Source organism: Cibotium barometz, chromosome 1 (assembly GCF_041138505.1).
Source record: "Cibotium barometz isolate CiBa-2024 chromosome 1, ASM4113850v1, whole genome shotgun sequence".
NCBI lineage: Eukaryota > Viridiplantae > Streptophyta > Polypodiopsida > Cyatheales > Cibotiaceae > Cibotium > Cibotium barometz.
Genome location: NC_141046.1, coordinates 37,649,106 through 37,668,730, shown reverse-complemented (window position 1 = coordinate 37,668,730; position 19,625 = coordinate 37,649,106). Strand labels below are relative to the sequence as shown.

General features: G+C 39.3%; 1 protein-coding gene across 1 annotated transcript in view; it reads left to right on the top strand.

Moving 5' to 3' along the window:
* Nucleotides 1-13,449: 13,449 nt before the first annotated feature.
* LOC147641957 (NEP1-interacting protein-like 2) overlaps nucleotides 13,450-19,625 on the top strand; it is a 38,471-nt gene continuing 32,295 nt past the window's right edge. The window contains exons 1-3 of the mRNA XM_086801535.1: nucleotides 13,450-14,387; nucleotides 15,041-15,219; nucleotides 15,297-15,377. Of these exons, the coding sequence (XP_086657661.1) occupies nucleotides 14,129-14,387; nucleotides 15,041-15,219; nucleotides 15,297-15,377 (519 nt within the window). The 5' untranslated portion in view covers nucleotides 13,450-14,128. The remainder of the gene's footprint in view (nucleotides 14,388-15,040; nucleotides 15,220-15,296; nucleotides 15,378-19,625) is intronic.

Sequence of the window (19,625 nt, the reverse complement as noted above, 5' to 3'; positions counted from 1 at the left end):
GAACAAAATGAGTGTTGTAAGATTCTTCCCTCCAGCTTTTAAGGTGTACAGGTGTAAGAACCTTCCCTTCCAATCTTAAAATTATTCCCCTCTCTGAAATAAAAGGAAGATCCTGTTTTACCCTGTTTTGGCCTGGAGAGAGAAAATGTCTAGAGGGAGGTAATTCAAAATTGAGATATTTTTACATATAAAAATCCTCCTAGTGTCTAAAATGGTTTCCCCTGAAACAGAAATTCAAAAAGGACTTTCCAATGTGCAATTGGAATTAATTGAAAATAGATATAAAGGACCTTAGCTTAAGGGTCCAGATTTTCAGAAATTTTTGGATTATGGTCCAATTAAGGTTCCTATGGGGGCCAATAGGATCAATCCAAGTGTAGGGAGGAGATAAATTGAAGGATAAAATAAACCCCCCCCCAAAAAAATGAGTAAATGCTCACATAAGATGAAGAGTGGACTAAGGACCAGAGAAAAGAATTAAAAAACTGAATTTTGACACCTCAGTGTGGGGATCTCCCCTCATGAAGTAGGAGCCTTTTTCTCATCATTACCCCCAATTTTTAATCAATAAAATGAGATATCCTCTCTCCTATTTCAAAACTAGATCCAAAAAGTAAGTTGAACTGACCCAAAAAAGTAAGCTGTGCTGACCCAAAAATGGTCAAAAATTGACCAAACTGATCTGAAAAATTCTAGAATCAGTTTGCTTGGTTAGAGGCTCACTTTTTCCTATAAAAAGCCTCCCCCTTTGTAAAAGCTTAATAATTTTTATGCACTGTTACTCTACTCCTATCCTAAGCCATCTACATTGAATTTTTTAATAATTCAATTGTTTTTGGCCTAATCCTCTCCAAAGTGAATTAGTGGCCACTCTTGCTTCAAACAAGAGTAGAAACCTCAATCCCTCAAGCCAAAGGAGAGCTTACAAGCTCCCTGTAAGCTAATTTTCTTACTTGTTTACGAATTTTTAATGAAAAATCTATGGTTTTCTTGATTTTTATGTTTTGCAGATGTTTGAATTAAGTTCAAATGCTATGCCTTTGATGAAAAGGCCACCCCCTTCTCTTCTTTACATTCTAACCTTTCTTAATCCTAGAAAGATTAACTAAGCGAGTAATTAAACCCTTCTTATTGTTTACTCTCTTGAATTTAGAAAATTGTGTAGATTAGAGTTCTATAATTCTAAATTGGGTTAATTAAGTTAAATAAACAAAGATAAAAATGAGGAATGGTCAGCCATACAAAGGAGGTTATGGGAAAATTTTTCAGAATTTTGTGAAAAAGAAAGTTTGTTTTTATGTTATTCCAAAAGAGTAATTCCCACCATTTTTGCATCTAAAGAAATATTCTAATTACTCCATGTACATATTCACCTATGAATATGCATGGATATCACTGATATTAATTATTAAATTTGATTTCTATGCATAAAGGAATTTTTTTATTATAAAAGTGTTATTCTTATTAAATTTGATTTTTATGCATAGAAAGATGCATAAAGGAATTTTTTATTATAAAAGTGTTATTCCTATTAAATTTGATTTTATGCATAAATAGATGCATAAAAGGATTTTTTTAAATAAAAGTGTTATTCCCATTGAAGTTTATTTTTATGCATGAATAGATGCATAAAGAATTTTTATATCAAAATTAAAATTCTCTTAAATTCTATGAGTATTTAAAAAATGAATAATTAAATACTCTAAGAGAGAAATTTCTATCATTTTATATTCACACGAATTGTAAAAAGAAAATTCAAGAAATCTATCAAGATCGAAATATTCAGATAAATGATTAATTTATTCCTCATTGGAATTCGTAACTAATTTAGAAATCAGTTAAGTGAATATTCAAAGAAAGAAATTCAATAAAAGAGACTTTTGTCTGGATTAGCATAAAGTTGATTTTCTTTAAGAAGATTAAACACTAATGCAAGATGCTCTTCATGTTCTGCATGATTCTTACTAAAGACAAGAAAATCATCAAAGAAAATAATGACGCAATTCTGATGGTTAAGAAATATACGATTCATCATGCGTGCAAAAGTAGCAGGTGCATTGGTTAGACCAAAAGGCATAACCAAAAATTCATAATGACCAGTTTGTGTACGAAAAGTAGTTTTATAAATGTCGGAACGAGTCATTCGAACTTGATGATATCCAAATTTCAAATCAATTTTACTAAATACAGATGCACCTTTAAGCTTGTCTAGCAAATCATCAATATGAGGGATGGGATATCTATTCTTAACTGTGACCTTATTTAGAGCCCTATAATCAATACACATTCGGTAAGTCTTATTTTTCTTTTCAACAAGAAGAACAGGTGCACCAAAAGAATAACTACTAGGTCGAATAAATTTCTTGTCTAATAATTCTCTAATTTGGCATTCTATTTCTTTTTGTTGAAGAGGATTTGTACGATAAGGAGCTCTATGAGGTGGTTGGCTACATGGAATAATCTCTATAGTATGGTCTTCAAGACATGAAAGAGGTAAGGTAGGAGGTAAGGAATGAGATTATTTTCATATGTGTGCATTTCATTAACTAAAATCATGTATGCACGTATCCAATATCAACCTTGTAAAGAGAATGTAGCGGCTGATGCACTTAGTCGACGACCTTCTATTTCTAACATTCCAATGCTTGACATTTATTCTTTGCATAATATGAGTGACTCATATGTTACAGATCCTAATTTTTTTGATGTTTGGCACAAGTTAGAAACTAATAATTGGTTGCCTCTTCATGATTATCCAATAATGATTTTTCCTTTTCTTTCAAAAGCGTTTATGCATTACACTCCTTATAGATCTTTTATTCTTGAAGAAATGCATCGTCTCCCATATGTTGGTCATCGTGGCATTCTCACTACTCTTCACACCATAGAAGAATATTTTTACGGGCCACAATTAAAACATGATGTTGCTTCTTTTGTATTGGAATGTGTGACATGTCAACGAGTTAAAAGACACCAAGGAAAACAATATGGGCTACTCATGTCTTTACCTATTCCCATGGCACCATGGGAAGAAATTTCTATGGAATTTATAATTGGTTTACCTTCCAGATCTTCTCGAAATGATATGACATGGACAATTGTGGATAGGTTTAGTAAGCAAGCTTATTTCATGTCATGTCGTAAATGCTTCACATGCTGCACAAGTGTTCAATCAAAACTGTCTACACAAATCATGGCTTACCTACAGTCATTATTTCAAATCGTGATTCTCGTTTTTGTAATCATTTTTGGATGGGATTATTTCAAGCAAACATTAAATGCTTCACATGCTGCACAAGTGTTCAATCAAAACTGTCTACACAAATCATGGCTTACCTACAGTCATTATTTCAAATCGTGATTCTCGTTTTTGTAATCATTTTTGGATGGGATTGTTTTCAAACTTAGGCACTAAGATTAATTTTAGTTCTACATATCATCCAGAAAGTAATGGACAAACTGAGGCCACTAACAACACTATTTTAGATCTTTCAAGGTCTTACACTATCTCATCTCTTGCAAATTGGGATCAGTATTTGCATCTTTTACAATTTGCATATAATAACACACCTCATATAACCATTGGCAAAGCTCCTTTTGAGATTGTCTATTGTAAGAAACTTCCAACTCCAATTACTAGACTTTCTTATGTTCTAACCGCCGATGATTTTGTTGTGACTCATAACCGTATTTTGGCTGAAGCTCGTGAGTCTATTCTTAAGGCTCAACAAGATTACACTAAAGAGGCTAACAAGCATCGAAGACCAAATACTTTTGAAGAAAATGATTTAGTTTGGCTTCGCATAGAAAAGCGCACATTAAAGTCTGTTGAGAAACATCCAGCCATGAAATTATCTCCACGATTTTATAGGCCTTTTAGAATTATTTCTAAGATCAATGACAATGCTTATCGTTTGTCCCTTCCTGATCATTAGAATATTCACAATTCCTTTCACATTAGTCTACTTAGACCCTTTAAAGGTACACCACCTTCTACCCCTGTTTATAATGACCCACCTCTCCTAGAGGCTGATACAGAAATTTTAGTTGATGAGGTTGGGTAGGGCGAGGAGTGGGTGCATTACTATTGTGACTAGAATTGGGTTTGGGGTACATTGCTTGGGGTGGTAGCATTAAAATTATTCTTTACGTCAAAAAGAAGATCTGAAACCTTTATTCCCCACACAAAAGAAGATTGTCGATTGGGTCGAGAAGCATACTGACCACTGCGAGGTAATTGACGATGTAAACCTTTCTTGCACTCGGAATCATGAGCAAGAGAGATTGCATCATCAAGAGAAGTTGGATTGAACATGTTCACATCCACTTGAATAGTTGTCTCAAGACCATCTTCATACTTTTGTTGGAGTGACTCCTCAAGAACATCCTCGAGCATACGAAGCATAAGAAGTGATTGCCAACATCTCTACGTGCACCAAGAAATAGTATCACGATCTATCATGTAGAGAAGATTCCATGCTTGACAAGTATTAAGGTGGAATTGTGGAGGAAGAAAAGTATACTTGAATTTACATTGGAATTGATCCCATGTGAGAGGCTTGGTAGGACCCATACGAAGTGCGTTCCACCACAATGAAGCTCGATTACTCAAATGATTAGTAGCACACTTTATTTTATCTTCCTCAAAGAAGCATTCACCAACAAAACAATCATCAAATTGAGTTAACCTGTCAGGATATTTGCCACACAAAAGAATCAAAGTACCACAAGTGCTCATATAAATCAAGAATTAGTAATCAACTTCATACAAATAAAATATTCAAACTTACTAAGCATGGATATGAAAATAAACATAAGATAAAACCATAGACTTAAAAACAAAATTTGGATGACATCACCATCAACAAAGGATTGGGTTAAATCTCCCCCTTATACGTGCTGGCTCCTTGCACGACATGAGTATTTCAATCATGTATTACCAAAATAGCCCTTGAGCCAACATGAAGCTTTTGCTAAAAATAGGGCTCTTTACTTTTTACAAAAATGACCAATCCTTCTAGAGGATGTTCACACACATCTAGTGTGTACCAAAAATAATAGTGAAGCTCTAGTTCACACGCAATACACCCGTGCACATCAGTGTACATAAATATTCAAGTATAAATAAATGGCACGCGACCAACCAAAAATAATGAAGTATAACTCATAAATGTCAAGGCGATGTTGATAGGAGTGGATTAAGTCAGGACATGTATGGAAAAACCGCTCGCGCATCCAACGAGCATCTTCTCTTGGATGGTTCTTGAAGGTCAAAAGATATTTGTTATAAACATTGCCAGTTCTTGTAGTAGTCTGCTCATGGTTAATAATTGCATCAGGTACTAATTTCTCTTCATCATCAACTAGCTCTGGAGGTTCTTCATAAACAGGATGAGTAGGGATTGGTCCTTTAAAGGGTCTCAATAGACTAATATGAAAGGAGTTATGAATCCTCCAATGGGATGGAAGATCTAGTCTATAAGTCAGGTCATTGATTTTGTCTACTATCTTGAAAGGACCGTAGAATCTAGGTGCTAGTTTGACAACATGATTCTTTTCTACACTCTTAACCCTCCTCTTTTCTATCCTCAAAAGTACATGGTCTCATTTTTCAAAAATCATGGGTTTCCTTTTCTTATTGGCCTACTTTACATACTTTTCTTGAGCCTTCCTAATAGCCTCTTTAACTTGGTCATGAATAGAGCTAAAATCTCTAGTAAATTCATCAGCAGCTTCTGTAGTGCAGGAAAGACGAGTCATCGGAGTGGGAAGGGTCTTTCCATACACTATCTCAAACGGTGCCTTTTTAGTGGCAGAGTGAGGAGTATTATTGTAGGCAAATTGGAGAATATATAAATATTTATCCCATTGCCTAGCTGTGATGAAACATAGGTTCTAAGAAGGTCTAGGATAGTGCTATTGGTCACTTCAGTCTGGCCATTGGATTTAGGATGAAAAGCAGTAGAGAAATCTAATTTTGTGCCTAAATTATCAAACAATGTTCTCCAAAAATCGCTACAAAATTTAGAATCTCTATCTGACACAATGACTTTAGGCAAACCATGATGCAAAAATATATACTTTGAAAATAAATGAGTAGCTTGATGAGCAGTCAGTTTCTTTTTACATGCAATGAAATGAGTATGTTTGCTAAATCTATCAACTACTGTCAAGATCTTTGCCACACAAGATAATCAAAGTACCACAAGTGCTCGTATAAATCAAAGTACCACAAGTGCTCGTATAAATCAAGAATTAGTAATCAAAAGATTCAAACTTATTAAGCATGGATATGAAAATAAACATGAGATAAAACCATAGACTTGAAAACAGAATTCGGACGACATCACCATCATCAACAAAGGATTGGGTTAAATCTCCCCCTCATGCGTGCTGGCTCTTGCATGACATGAGTATTTTAATCATGTATTACCAAAATAGCCCTTGAGCTAACGTGGAGCTTTTGCCAAAAATAGGGCTCTTTACTTTTTACAAAAATGACCAATCCTTCTTGAGGATGTTCACACACATCTAGTGTGTGCCAAAAATAATAGTGAAGCTCTATTTCACACGCAATACACCCGGGCACATCGGTGTACATAAATATTCAAGTATAAATAAATGGCACGCGACCAACCAAAAATAATGAAGTATAACTCATAAATATCGAGGCGATGCAAATGCCCATGCACATGACAAAACCTGCATGACACCTCGTTCGGTGACCCTCGCACGTGCCACCCACACTCAAAGAGAAGGCATAAATCTCAAGACTTGATGGAGAAACTGGGCAAAAGCATTACATGAAGGGAAAAAGCTTTGTATAAGGTGGAAAGAAGAAAATCAAAGGATTAAAGCTTGTATGGTTTGGCAAAGCAATGAATACGTGCAAAAACCACTCAGTCACACAGGAAGCCTAAAAACCATGCCTACGTCGTGAAGAAGGCGGTTTTCTACAACAGTTCATCTTACTCCGATCCAACCATACAGTTTTGCCTAATTAGCATCAGGCAAAACCTCACCTCCTCTTCTCAGTTTTGGAAGAGCTAGAGCATCAGAGATTTGTATAATCGGCTGGCTGCTTTTCCTCTCTCCCACGCTGCGCATTGCGCCGATTTGTGTGAGGGATTAAGTCTAAAAAGCTTAATCATGTTTAGAGCTTAACCATATAAGGTCTTTTCAACCTTTCAAATCTCAAAGCTTTCAAATCTCTCCAATTTCAAATCTCTCCAATTTCAAACCTTTCTTTCCAAGCCAAACCAAGGGAGCACATGCACATGGAGGCCTTGGTCTAATTTCTGAAGGCTTGCAGAAAATTTCAGATTTGCTGAAATTAAATTTTTCTTGCCAAGGCTCTCCGCAACGCCTTGAACAAAAAATTTTAATTGTCAAAGCTCCTGAAAATTCATTTTGCAATTTCAAACAAATCAAAGGCCACGACGACCGAGCAAGTGTGTGTGGTTTTTGATATCTCTCGACGGAATTGTCCTGGAGAATACGAGTATCATCAGTGCGCTTGAATCTCGAATCGACTCGACTCTTTGCAAATTTTGGGTTCAACGATAAGTATTATCATCATTTATCATCTTTGTTGAATTATTTCTATTATTAATTATTAATTTCTCTCTCTCGACTTCATTAGCTTTGTTACAATGAATCCGCAACCCCCAACTGTGGAGGAGCAGTTGCTAGCTCTTCAAGCTCTGATACCACTGTCAGGATCTTTGCCATACAAGAGAATCAAAGTACCACAAGTGCTCATATAAATCAAGAATTACTAATCAACTCTATACAAATAAAAGATTCAAACTTAGTAAGCATGGATATGAAAATAAACATGAGATAAAACCATAGACTTGAAAACAGAATTTGGACGACATCACCATCAACAAAGGATTGGGTTAAATCTCCCCCTCATGCGTGCTGGCTCCTTGCACGACATGAGTATTTTAATCATATATTACCAAAATAGCCCTTAAGCCAATGTGAAGCTTTTGCCAAAAATAGGGCTCTTTACTTTTTACAAAAATGACCAATCCTTCTTGAGGATGTTCACACACATCTAGTGTGTACCAAAAATAATAGTGAAGCTTTAGTTCACACGCAATATAATTTGTACAATATTTTGGCACATGGCCAACAAAAATAACTCATAAAATAGCCTTATGCACACTCGCACATAAAATAACCTTGTGCACATTCACACATAAAATAACCTTATGCACATTCACACATAAAATAACCTTGTGCAAATTCATACATTCCATTTATTGAGCATATTTTTGCACACAATTAATCAAACATATTTTTCTACGATTATTGTGGATCAAAAATATAATAAAATATATACATGTAACAGTCCTCCCATTTGAAGAGTAAGTGTTCTCAATTGTGTAAAATAAATTGAATAACATAAAATACTGCAACAATAACATTATGCTTGTCAATAGAGTGACAGCATAACCTGTGAGGTAAGCTTAGACGTTTGAACATGGCTCAGAGGCTGATCAGGCATAGCTCAGAGGTTATTATGGACATGGAATAATACAAACAAACTCAGAGGTTCAGTGACTGAGTGTGGCTCAGTGTTAAAGCCCTAAGATCTCTCTAAATAATTGTCATGCATAAACGTGCATAAACTAGGTATAAACTCATCCACCCAACCACCCCCGAGCCCAAGGGATGCACATATGAATTACAATGAAGTACCTCATACCTTAACCTTGATGTCCCATACCATCAAAAGGTATGACTCCAATCCAGCAGCATGTAGCTGCTGTAGTTTGAAATTGCATGAGAGTAGATACAATCCTCTATACAAGAGAATATCATATCATCACCTAGCCTTAAGGTAACATCCCTTGAGTGTGCCCCATGCCCCTATTATATAGGAGGGCTCTCCACCCAGTGACTCTTGACTCTCCATTTCTCATGTGTGACCCTTGGATGCCTGACCCTAAACTCAACCCTTAAGGATAGTCCTAACCCATGCTCCACTAGAGCTTCTTTCCATGCTCCCATGCTCACAAGCCTATGTGGATTAGCCTCCTAGTATATGCACATAACATATGCACAAGCCTATGTGGGTTAGCCTCCTAGTATATGCACTTATAATGTGCACATAACATACTTCCCCATAGTTAAAGCTTCGGAATCAGGTTACTAATTTGTCAAGCAACTATTTAGACTATATGGTCTACCTTTTGATATTGTGAGCAATCGGGACTCTAAGTTCACGGCGGCTAATATTTGGCAGGAAGTTTTCAAGAAATCAGAAATAACTTTGAGTAATAGTTCCTTTGATCATCCGCAGTCTGATGGGCAAACAGAGCCTGTGAATCAAATTGTAGAGGATATGCTTCGTGCATATGTCTCTGAAAACCATCAAATTGGGAAAAGTATCTTCCAATGATGGAATTTGCCTATAATAACAATTCTAAACATACGGCTACAGGTTTTAGTCCGTTCATGCTTATGTATGGGTATCAACCCAGGGCACCTATTGATGTCGGTTTTAAGGAAATTGAGCTTGATGCATCGAGGGATTTCTTGCGTGATATATGCAGGAAATGCTAACTGAAGCTCGGGATTCTATTATGAGTGCTCAGGATAGGGCATGGTTTTATGCTGATAGAGAACGCTCACCTCGATCTTTTGGTTTATTTATAAGGTCCTAAAGACTCTTAGACTTTATCAACGGGAAAATGCTTAAAATTATATCCTAGATATTATGGTCCATTTCGAGTTATACGTCGGATTGGCACAGTTGCGTATGAACTAAAACTACCTCCACATGTTAGAGTTCATCCAGTCTTTCATGTCAGTAGATTGAAAGAGAAACTGGGAGGTGAGGATAACACGGTTACTCCTCAAGAACTCGTTGAAGTCAAAGATTTATCCTATGTTCCACACGAACCTAAAAAGGTACTTGAATTTAGGGAAAGGAAACTTTGTAGTTGACTAATCCCTGAGGTTAAAATTAAGTGGGAAGATACGAAAATAGAGGATTCGACTTGGGAGTCAGTTGAGAATGTTCAGCGCAAATTTCCTTCTTTTCATTGTAAGAGTGCAATGTTTTGAGAGAGGGGAAGTATGTTATGTGCACATTATATGTGCATATACTAGGAGGCTAACCCACATTAGGCTTGTGAGCATGGGAGCATGGGAACAAGCTCTAGTGGATTATGGGTTAGGACTAACCTTAAGGGTTAAGGTTAGGGTCACGCATCCAAGGGTCACACATGGGAAATGGAGAGTCAAGAGTCACTGGAGGGCCCTCCTATATAATAGGGGAATGGGGCACACTCTCAAGGGATGTTCTCTTGTATAGAGGATTGTATCTACTCTCACAAACGTAAACACATTAGTTGTTCCAATTAATTGGCTTCTCTATAATTAATCCCAATATGAAACATTGATAGACATGAATATAACATACACTTACCACTTGTTTCACTATGATGAGAGTATCATTATACATATCATCTAGCATGATGTGAGTTACCACTTGTTGTTACACTTCAACTAGCATGGCACATCAATTTCATAAACCACTTGTTATGCTTCGACTGTGTACAGTTGTCTAGCGTAGTCCACTTGTTTCACTTTGACCATAATACACTCGTCAAGCATGGAATGAGAACAATGAGAACCTTGAAGATCCATTATTATACATTAGTTTGTAGGTTTTTTTTTGGGAAAAAAATTACTAGTTTTCACCTAGAAACCTTTCTATCACACCTTTAGATATCATTCCACAAGGGCACACCTTTCCACAAGGGCACACCTTTCTTTCCCATCCAGCTAGGTAGAAAAAGGAAGGCACGATATTTTGCATCATATTGAATACATTTTCTTTCTCTTTTTTTTGAGTCATTTTCTTAAGTATAATAATAATTTTCTATTGTTAAGTTTTAACCAACAAAGTCATAAGTCATTAAAATTTGAAGGTGACTTTACAAAAGATTTATGCACATGGCACAATCAAGAAAACTCTGATGAAGACAATGAAAACTCTTTGCCAACCAACCTAGGGATGACTTGCTAGATGCGGCCCACAAGTGTGTCTCTTTTCTGATAGAAGACTCATGAGAGCAAGCTTCAAATTTGAGACTCATGACAATAACCCTCAAATTTAGAGGGTATATCATTTGAGGGTAGAACGTTTACCATATTTCTATACTTCTATCTCACTACACTCTCGCGAGGAGTTGTAAAAATATGTGGGGAGCTGCCTAGGGTGTGTGCGTAACAATCTTGCAAAACAAAAAAGCGTGAAGTTTTTCATGCCTTAAAGGGTTGAAAGTAAAGCGAAAGGCTCCTACGAGTAAGGGCAGGGCATCAAAGTTGTTCGCTGCCCCTTTGATTCGCACACAGGGCATGACATGTAATACACATATATCCCTTAGCAACTAAGTGGTTAGTGGGCCTACCTCTTAATGGAGGCACTTGGGGTTCATAACCCATGAGAGGGCCTCTGATTTGTTTCCATTATTTGACAGGGCATACGCGTTCATACATCATAATGATGTCCTTGTTCATGTAGAATTGTTCCCCCTTTTATTTGGGATCAATAATAAGTATTATATTATAAACTGAAAAAGGGCCAAATACACTTTATAACAAGTTTCTCCTAAAGTCCCCTACACTTCACTTTTAACTTCATTTAAGAGCTTGCACAATAAATCCCATCTCTCTTCCTCTAACAAGAAAGTAGAATGCTCCCAAAAGATCTGATAACGAAGCATGATACAAGCTTCCATCATAGCTTCAGTAGTGCATCCCACCTACACTTTTGAGAATTGTTCCCCTTTTGTGAACCCCACCTAAGGCTTAAATTTGGGGGCTCCATCTCTTCTCTTCTCTATATCTCTATCTCTTCTCTATATTCTCTTATCTCTATATATCTCTATCTCTATATTATATTATCTTAAGGAAGAGTTTCACAAAGCTGTCAGGTGGCAAGAATTTAGAGGTTCGGGAGGATGAAGAAGGTTTGGGTAGCATTTGATTTTGGAAGCTTCAAAAGACGTGCAAAGCATGGTTCCCAACTAGCGAAAGTAAAGAGAGAGATAGGCATAGGCATAATAATAATTTTCTCTTGTTAAGTTTTAACCAACAAAGTCATGAGTCATTAAAATTTGAAGGTGACTTTACAAAAGATATATGCACATGGCACAATCAAGAAAACTCTGATGAAGACAATGAAAACTCTTTGCCAACCAACCTAGGGATGACTTGCTAGATGCGGCCCACAAGTGTCTCTCTTTTCTGATAGAAGACTCATGAGAGCAAGCTTCAAATTTGAGACTCATGACAATAACCCTCAAATTTAGAGGGTATATCATTTGAGGGTAGAACGTTCACCATATTTCTATACTTCTATCTCACTACACTCGCGCGAGGACTTGTAAAAATATGTGGGGAGCTGCCTACGGTGTGTGTGTAACAATCTTGCAAAACAAAAAAGCGTGAAGTTTTTCATGCCTTAAAGGGTTGAAAGTAAAGCGAAAGGCTCCTACAAGTAAGGGCAGGGCATCAGAGTTGTTCGCTGCCCCTTTGATTCGCACATAGGGCATGACATGTAATACACATATATCCCTTAGCAACTAAGTGGTTAGTGGGCCTACCTCTTAATGGAGGCACTTGGGTTCATAACCCATGAGAGGGCCTCTAATTTGTTTCCATTAATTTTGCCTTTGTCTTTTTATGAATTCACTCAAGGTGTTGTCCTCCGCTTGGTTGACGGGTTAAGGCTAGATAGGTTTTGGAGGCCGGACATCTTTGACAGGGCATACGCGCTCATACATCATAACGATGTCCTTGTTCATGTAGAATTGTTCCCCCTTTTTTTTGGGATCAATAATAAGTATTATATTATAAACTGAAAAAGGGCCAAATACACTTTATAACAAGTTTCTCCTAAAGTCCCCTACACTTCACTTTTAACTTCATTTAAGAGCTTGCACAATAAATCCCATCTCTCTTCCTCCAACAAGAAAGTAGAATGCTCCCAAAAGATCTGATAACCAAGCATGATACAAGCTTCCATCATAGCTTCTGTAGTGCATCCCACCTACACTTTTCAGAATTGTTCCCCTTTTGTGAACCACCTAAGGCTTAAATTTGGGGGCTCCATCTCTTCTCTTCTCTATATCTCTATCTCTTCTCTATATTCTCTTATCTCTATATATCTCTATCTCTATATTATATTATCTTAAGGGAGAGTTTCACAAAGCTGTCACGTGGCAAGAATTTGGAGGTTGGGAGGACGAAGAAGGTTTGGGTAGCATTTGATTTTGGAAGCTTCACAAGACGTGAAAGCACGGTTCCCAACTAGCGAAAGTAAAGAGGGAGATAGGCATAAGGCCCAGTTTGCCAAATGAATAAGTGGGCCTACGCCATGCCAAATGAATATAGGTTTTAAGAGGATTTGGAATGTCATAATTCAATGTAGTCGTTGAGCGAGGGCGATTGGATTTCGGGTAATCTATCTACTGAGCTGATGTCAAGGTTTTGAGCAGCCTAAGTGATCTGAGCTGAGCTGATGTCAAGGTTTCGAGCAGCCTGAGTGATCTGATTTCAAAATTTCAATACGTGCTTTTGAATTGGTCGAGGCTTTTGGGCCGCTGGACGATGTGATCACGCAGAGCTTGATGGCTTGGTTTGCTGGTGATTGACGGCGATGCAATTCAAGGTTATGCTGGTGATTGACGGCGATGCAATTCAAGGTTAGGTTGGCGGGCGATGTAGTTGAGCCCTGCAAGAGTATATTTGTCTGATTATTAGATCTGTGTGAGCGAGCGAGCGAGCGAGAGAAGGATGACTGTTGTGGGTGATGATATTATGATGAGGGTATACACGGCGATGGTGGCTTCTGGCCCCTTTCCCCTCGCACCACCTGGCCACCGCCTTTACCTGGTCCAACTACGCACCTTCAGCGGAAACCCCTCCCTTTTCTAAATTCGACCATTCATCAACAAAAATTCATGCTTCGAAGTTCAAAACCCCGTCTCTTTTGCCCTTGTGTTCCCTTCCCCTCCTCCCCACGCCCTCCCCACAAACCTGCTATTTTCTGCTTTCCTTTCTCCTCTGCCTTTTGCTTTTCTGCAACAAATAGAACGCCCTTATGGACGGCCTTGGATGGATATGTGGCGCCTGCACATACCACAATGATGGGTCTCAGCTCTCCTGCGCAATGTGCAGTACGGACCGGTCGGTGCTCAGACACCTGCCCTTCTTCCACCCCTTCAGACCCACAATCACCGCAAGAACCCTTAGAACCCGGGGTGGTGATGGGCACGTGTCCTTCTCCCTCTCCATCTGCAGTGTCCCCCGGTTGCTTGCAGGAGCTTTATCTGGCGCCCTCACAGGCATGTTTGCTGTAGGTATGTATCTTCATTTGGTCAATTCTTGTATTGCATGTGTATTTATTTGTGAAACATTTATCAAGAGTGGTTTGCTCAACAAATTATAGATATTGAGCCTTTGTGTTCTACAGAATTCTCACAAGTTCAGAGAACACATTGCATTTGCATTGTGAATAGTTTGCAGAACACAAGTTGAGAAAAGACATTTCACCTCCATTGTGAATAGTTTGCATAACACTGGGTAGGGAGAATTGAAGAAGATAAGATAATTATATACATATCTATTCGAAGAATCTCCGAATGGATCTTAGGCCCTCACAAGCCACCCCAATGACATTAGGTCACAAGCTGCCCGAATGACATTGGGATGCGACAAGGATCAGAAATAGAGTGTATGAATCTTCATCCCATAGATATTTCCTTGGAACCTTTTTAATTTGCAGTAGCCCCGAGCTCTCCCGATACTAATTGCAACCTGGACATCTGATCCGGTTCCCAAAAGTGGGAGGAAATAGGATGCAGGACTTGACTCAATGGCCCAAAACGTAGGGTTCCAAAGTTTCCATGGTCCACTTAATTTAGTTTTTTGGTATGACTTTCTGAATACAGAGGGTTCCAAAGTTTTTATGGCCCACTTAATTTAGTTTTTGGGTGTGACTTCCTGGATACAGTGGGAGCATTTACGGGTGCAGTTACTGGGGCTTTAGCTGGCCGAGCAACAGATAGCGGTTTTCTCCGAGGAGCTGGCCTGGGAGCTGTTGCTGGCGCAGTCCTTTCTGTTGAAGTTTTGGAAGCCTCACGTGCCTATTGGCACTCAGAGCGGTCTGGTTCTGGTCAATCATCCTCAGTGGTAAGCTTTACCCTGATCTTGAACCTGTAGTGTTTGAGAGTCTCACCAGTAATTCTTGTTTTCTTTTTGACTTGTAGGCAGAGTTTATAGAAGATTTTTTGAATGGGAGGTTTGTACAAGGCAGTACTGCTGCCATGTTTACTGCAAATAGTTGGCAGGTGAGCATGCTGATACACTATTTCTCTTTTTAATTTACAACATGTAGTCTTAGTCAAGGCTTGCATGTGATTGTAGAGCTTGATTTAGTGTCTTAACAAGTTTGCACAGGGTGGCATGGTTATCTATTGTGGATTTAACTATAATTAATTTTGATTTTAAGGTTTTGATGACTTTTTAAAGGAAACTCACTCGAGCGTGTTGCAAAGGGGACTCCCTATTATGAGGAGTAGCCATGGTTGAGCAGCCTAGGCGTTCAACGTCCGCATATTCACACGGGATGGTTTCCTAGGAGGCTAGATGGTTTAGAGAGACGTCTTGGATTAGATTTGGCACACTGCCAAATAGGTTACATGCTACATTGGACCGTCATCGCATAATGATACATGTAGTAGGTAGACTTTACTCTTGGATACCCTGGCCTGGCGTTGTGGGGCCCAAAGGGAGTTCAAGATGAGTCCCATGGTTGTGGGAGGTGGAGAACCTGCACGATAGTTTATAGTTCATCTTTATGGGCCGAGTTTGCACTATGGATAGTGGCACTGACTATGACTGTGGGCCTACGTGGTCATGTCGTGTGGTCGCCCAGCGTATACATGCCTATATACATACACGGCCAACCCCTTCTCTACACAACTCATTAGTCATTGAGTTTACTCCCTAGCTTCCACTAGCATACAACCTCCGTCTTAGTAGTTCAGGATCAGTCATTTAAGCTTGCTTCACAAGAGCACACAGATATATGATTGTGGGGATTTGCCATCTAGTGTATCACTTGATTTATATAGTAATCGTCTCTATCTTTGTTATTTTGCAATTAGAGTTTTTAAAGTTTGAAAGATCCTACTGTTCTTTTGCATACACCACATGCTGTGTCCTCTTACAAGCTTTCCTTCTTGTGCAATTTGAGTTTTTAAAGTTCGAAAGATTCTATTTCTGGTGAGTGTTCTCTTGTATACACCACACATTGTATCCTCTTACAAGCTTTCCTTTAAAACTAAGGAAAACGGTTTTGACCAGGGAATTTACAAGGCTATTAGTGTGGTTAACGCAAAGGCCTCAATCCACTAGCTAGGTATCTACCAGTTTTTGGGAGTGTGGTTAACGCAAAGGCCTCAATCCACTAGCTAGGTATCTACCAGTTTTTGGGAGATTGACGAATGATTTGGGGAGAATCTTTCTCGCAACAACTTGTGCAAGCTATGCTCGTGAGACAGAGGACTAGCCATGGGAGAAATTCAGCTTTGGATACCTTACTCTTGTATCTTTGTAAAGAGAAAGTGATATGTTTTCTTGAGTGTTTTTTAGGAAAGCATGAATGAGCCAGCTTATTATGGTTTATATGGTTTCTTATGACTCCCTCTGATAGGATATTGTATGTATCTAACACTAATCCTTGGGATTAGGTCCTAATCTGGTCAGGATTGGGGAGCCCTGGGATTAGGAGAAGGCCACAGGTTTATTATTATTAATAGTCCATGGTTACTGGCTATTTATAGCTGGATTGTTATTTATAGTAGCAATAGTCATTATATAGTTGGATTGTTATTTATAGTAGCAATAGTCATTATATAAGTGACTTATGGGTTATTGTGATTTATTTAGTCATAGTGTTGGCTGATGGTCTTTGCTTGGACCAGATTCTTGCCATGGACATGGCGGTCTTGTGGAAGGTCCCTTAGGATAGGCTCTCGTGGTATGGGATGCCAAGGCTGAGTGGTTTGGCTTGTGGGGAGTGGAACCTTAGCACCTGGCTTGAGGGAGATTCCTGATGGAATCTACGGTTGGGAGGTGAGTTTGCTTGCACCCTTCTATATGTTCTAATCTTGTGTGTTTAGCTTGTGTATCAGGTGGTCTTGTGGGGGCTTTACAATTGGTATCATAACTTGCCTAATCAGGGAAGCAGGAGAGTTCACAAGGTTTGCGTGCCCATCATGTGCTGTTATTGGTCAACTTGTCCAAATATCTCTCAGTCACTATGCTTTCGTTTGATTTGTGAATCGGTCTTGTTAGGGTTGCATGAAGGAACTTGTGGATTCTGAGAGAGAGAGAGAGAGAGAGAGAGAGAGAGAGAGAGAGGTATGCGCATGAGTGATTTTAGAGGTATGCTGACCCAAAAGCCTTGAAACCCTAAATCGCAGGAAAACCCTACATCCCTTGTCCCTTTGGTAAGAACCATGCTGTAGTGTGCATGCAGTGCTGTAGAATGCATGTTGTGTTGCACGTGTTCCTCTATGTGAGCATAAGATGGTGGTTGGTTGTAAGCCTATGGTACAACACTAGTGTCCTAGACAGTACAGGGTGTACAGCAGCAGTGCTGTGCACTGTGAAAAGATACAGGGGAGAAGAGAGCTTGAGCTCTTGCAAGCGCACACACACTCACAAAACCCTAAAAGAGAACACACAAGGTGAGAGGTTGAAAATCTTCTTCTCCTTCACATAACATTCAACACACCATATACAAAGATAAGAGTACCCACAATATGAAGAGGTACTCAACCAAGTACATAATAGGGTTCTCTATAGTGTGAACCCAACTAAATGAGTTGGCGCTATAACTATGCCAGTCTCTAGAATGGCTCACACAGCCTGTCATCCCACTGGCCGCATATCACCCATGATCTCACCAACCATGCCAGTGGTGTAAGTGTGGGGCCAGGTGGCTCATTAGTGTACACCGCCTCACTAGATGAGCTCGATATCTCAACACACTGCTGGCCATACAGCCCTGTGCTGGCGTAAGCTGTCCACAGCAGCAACAGAAGATGCACTTCAGCAGGTCTGCAGGCAGCCCATCCTACAGTAGGTTGGCAGTGATAGAAAGGGGGCAGAAAGGGTGCCGTGCAGCCATACAGGTGCCGTGTATAGAGCCGTACAGTCGGGCTGTAGAAAGATAGCGTTGATTTGGGTGAACTTGCTAATCACATATTTTTAGGGTGTTATAAAAGACGAGGCATCTGGGTGTGGTAAAACATTGAAATGCCTATCTTTTTTTGGAAAAACGTGCACAAGGGATGAGCCTAGTACCTTCTACTCTATGTTATTAAAGGCACCCCCATTATTTATAGTGGGGAAAGCACATGGGTGTTTTTTTCACTTATAAAAACGTGGTTTAGGGAGACTTTTACTCATGTTACCTTCTCCGGATGTGTTGAAACCTTGGAGACGGTCTATTGTGAGGCTTCACAATACGGTTTCCATTTCTCGCGTGTGGTAACTCTTTTCTCGCCTATTGAGGTTGAGCAGGAGGAGGTTGATGGTGTGGAAAAATCTTACTTTGAGGAGCAAATGGACAAACTCTGGGCCAACTTACAGGCTGATATGCAGCAGTTGTGGTGATATGCAGCAGTTGTGGGACCAGGCGATACTCCTAGAGAGGGCAGTCCTTTGATCAGTCTCTACTCCAGGTACGGTAGTAGTCGTGTCTTCTCTCATGTTGGACGCTTTTGTAGGCGAGAAGAAGGAGAGGACATAGAAGGTTGTAGACTCTTGGCTCAACTGATGGAATGTGCATTTCGAGTTTCACCCTCCCAGACGCCCGGAAGATTTAGACGGTGAGGGGGCTCTTGAAGGGGAAGGCTCTTACGTGGTGGAGAGACCCACTTCTTGGGCCGATTTTGAGGTGCAGTTTCATCACGATGAGTTCCTCTAGGTTGAGGACGAGTTTGATGTTGTCGCCAAGTTTGTAGACTTTTGCGTAACATGTTGTTTGACACGTATTTACGGAGGCTTAGGGAATTGTAGTCTCGAGCAAGGCACATGGACGCCGGCGGTAGAGATTCAATTCTTCTTGTTGTGCATGGAGAAGAGCCTGCCTGCATACGAGTAAGTTCAGCCTTCAAGACTATGGACTCTTCTTCTTGCATCTTCTCTTTGCCACGGGACGGTCGTCTCACATATTCATGTTCCCTATTGTGCACCACATGAGTTTGCTCATCCTGTAAAGCATTGGAGACATGCATTTCATTGTCCCTGCCTCTTGTATTAGCATCTCCAACGTTCATTGTATGGTTGTCGATAATGTTCTAAGTGTAGAGATAGCTAGTGTTCACGGTGATCGTCTCTCATGATAGAAGTGAAGAGAACCGTATGCTCTGATACCAATGTAACTTGGTTGAACACAATGCTAATCAATACACTTGAATACACTAAGATTTGATGGACACTTGCTCAAATACAAGAACTAAATTGCTGAATTGACAAGAGACACACAATGAGCCGGAACGGCCGACCCCTTCCTCAAATAAAGT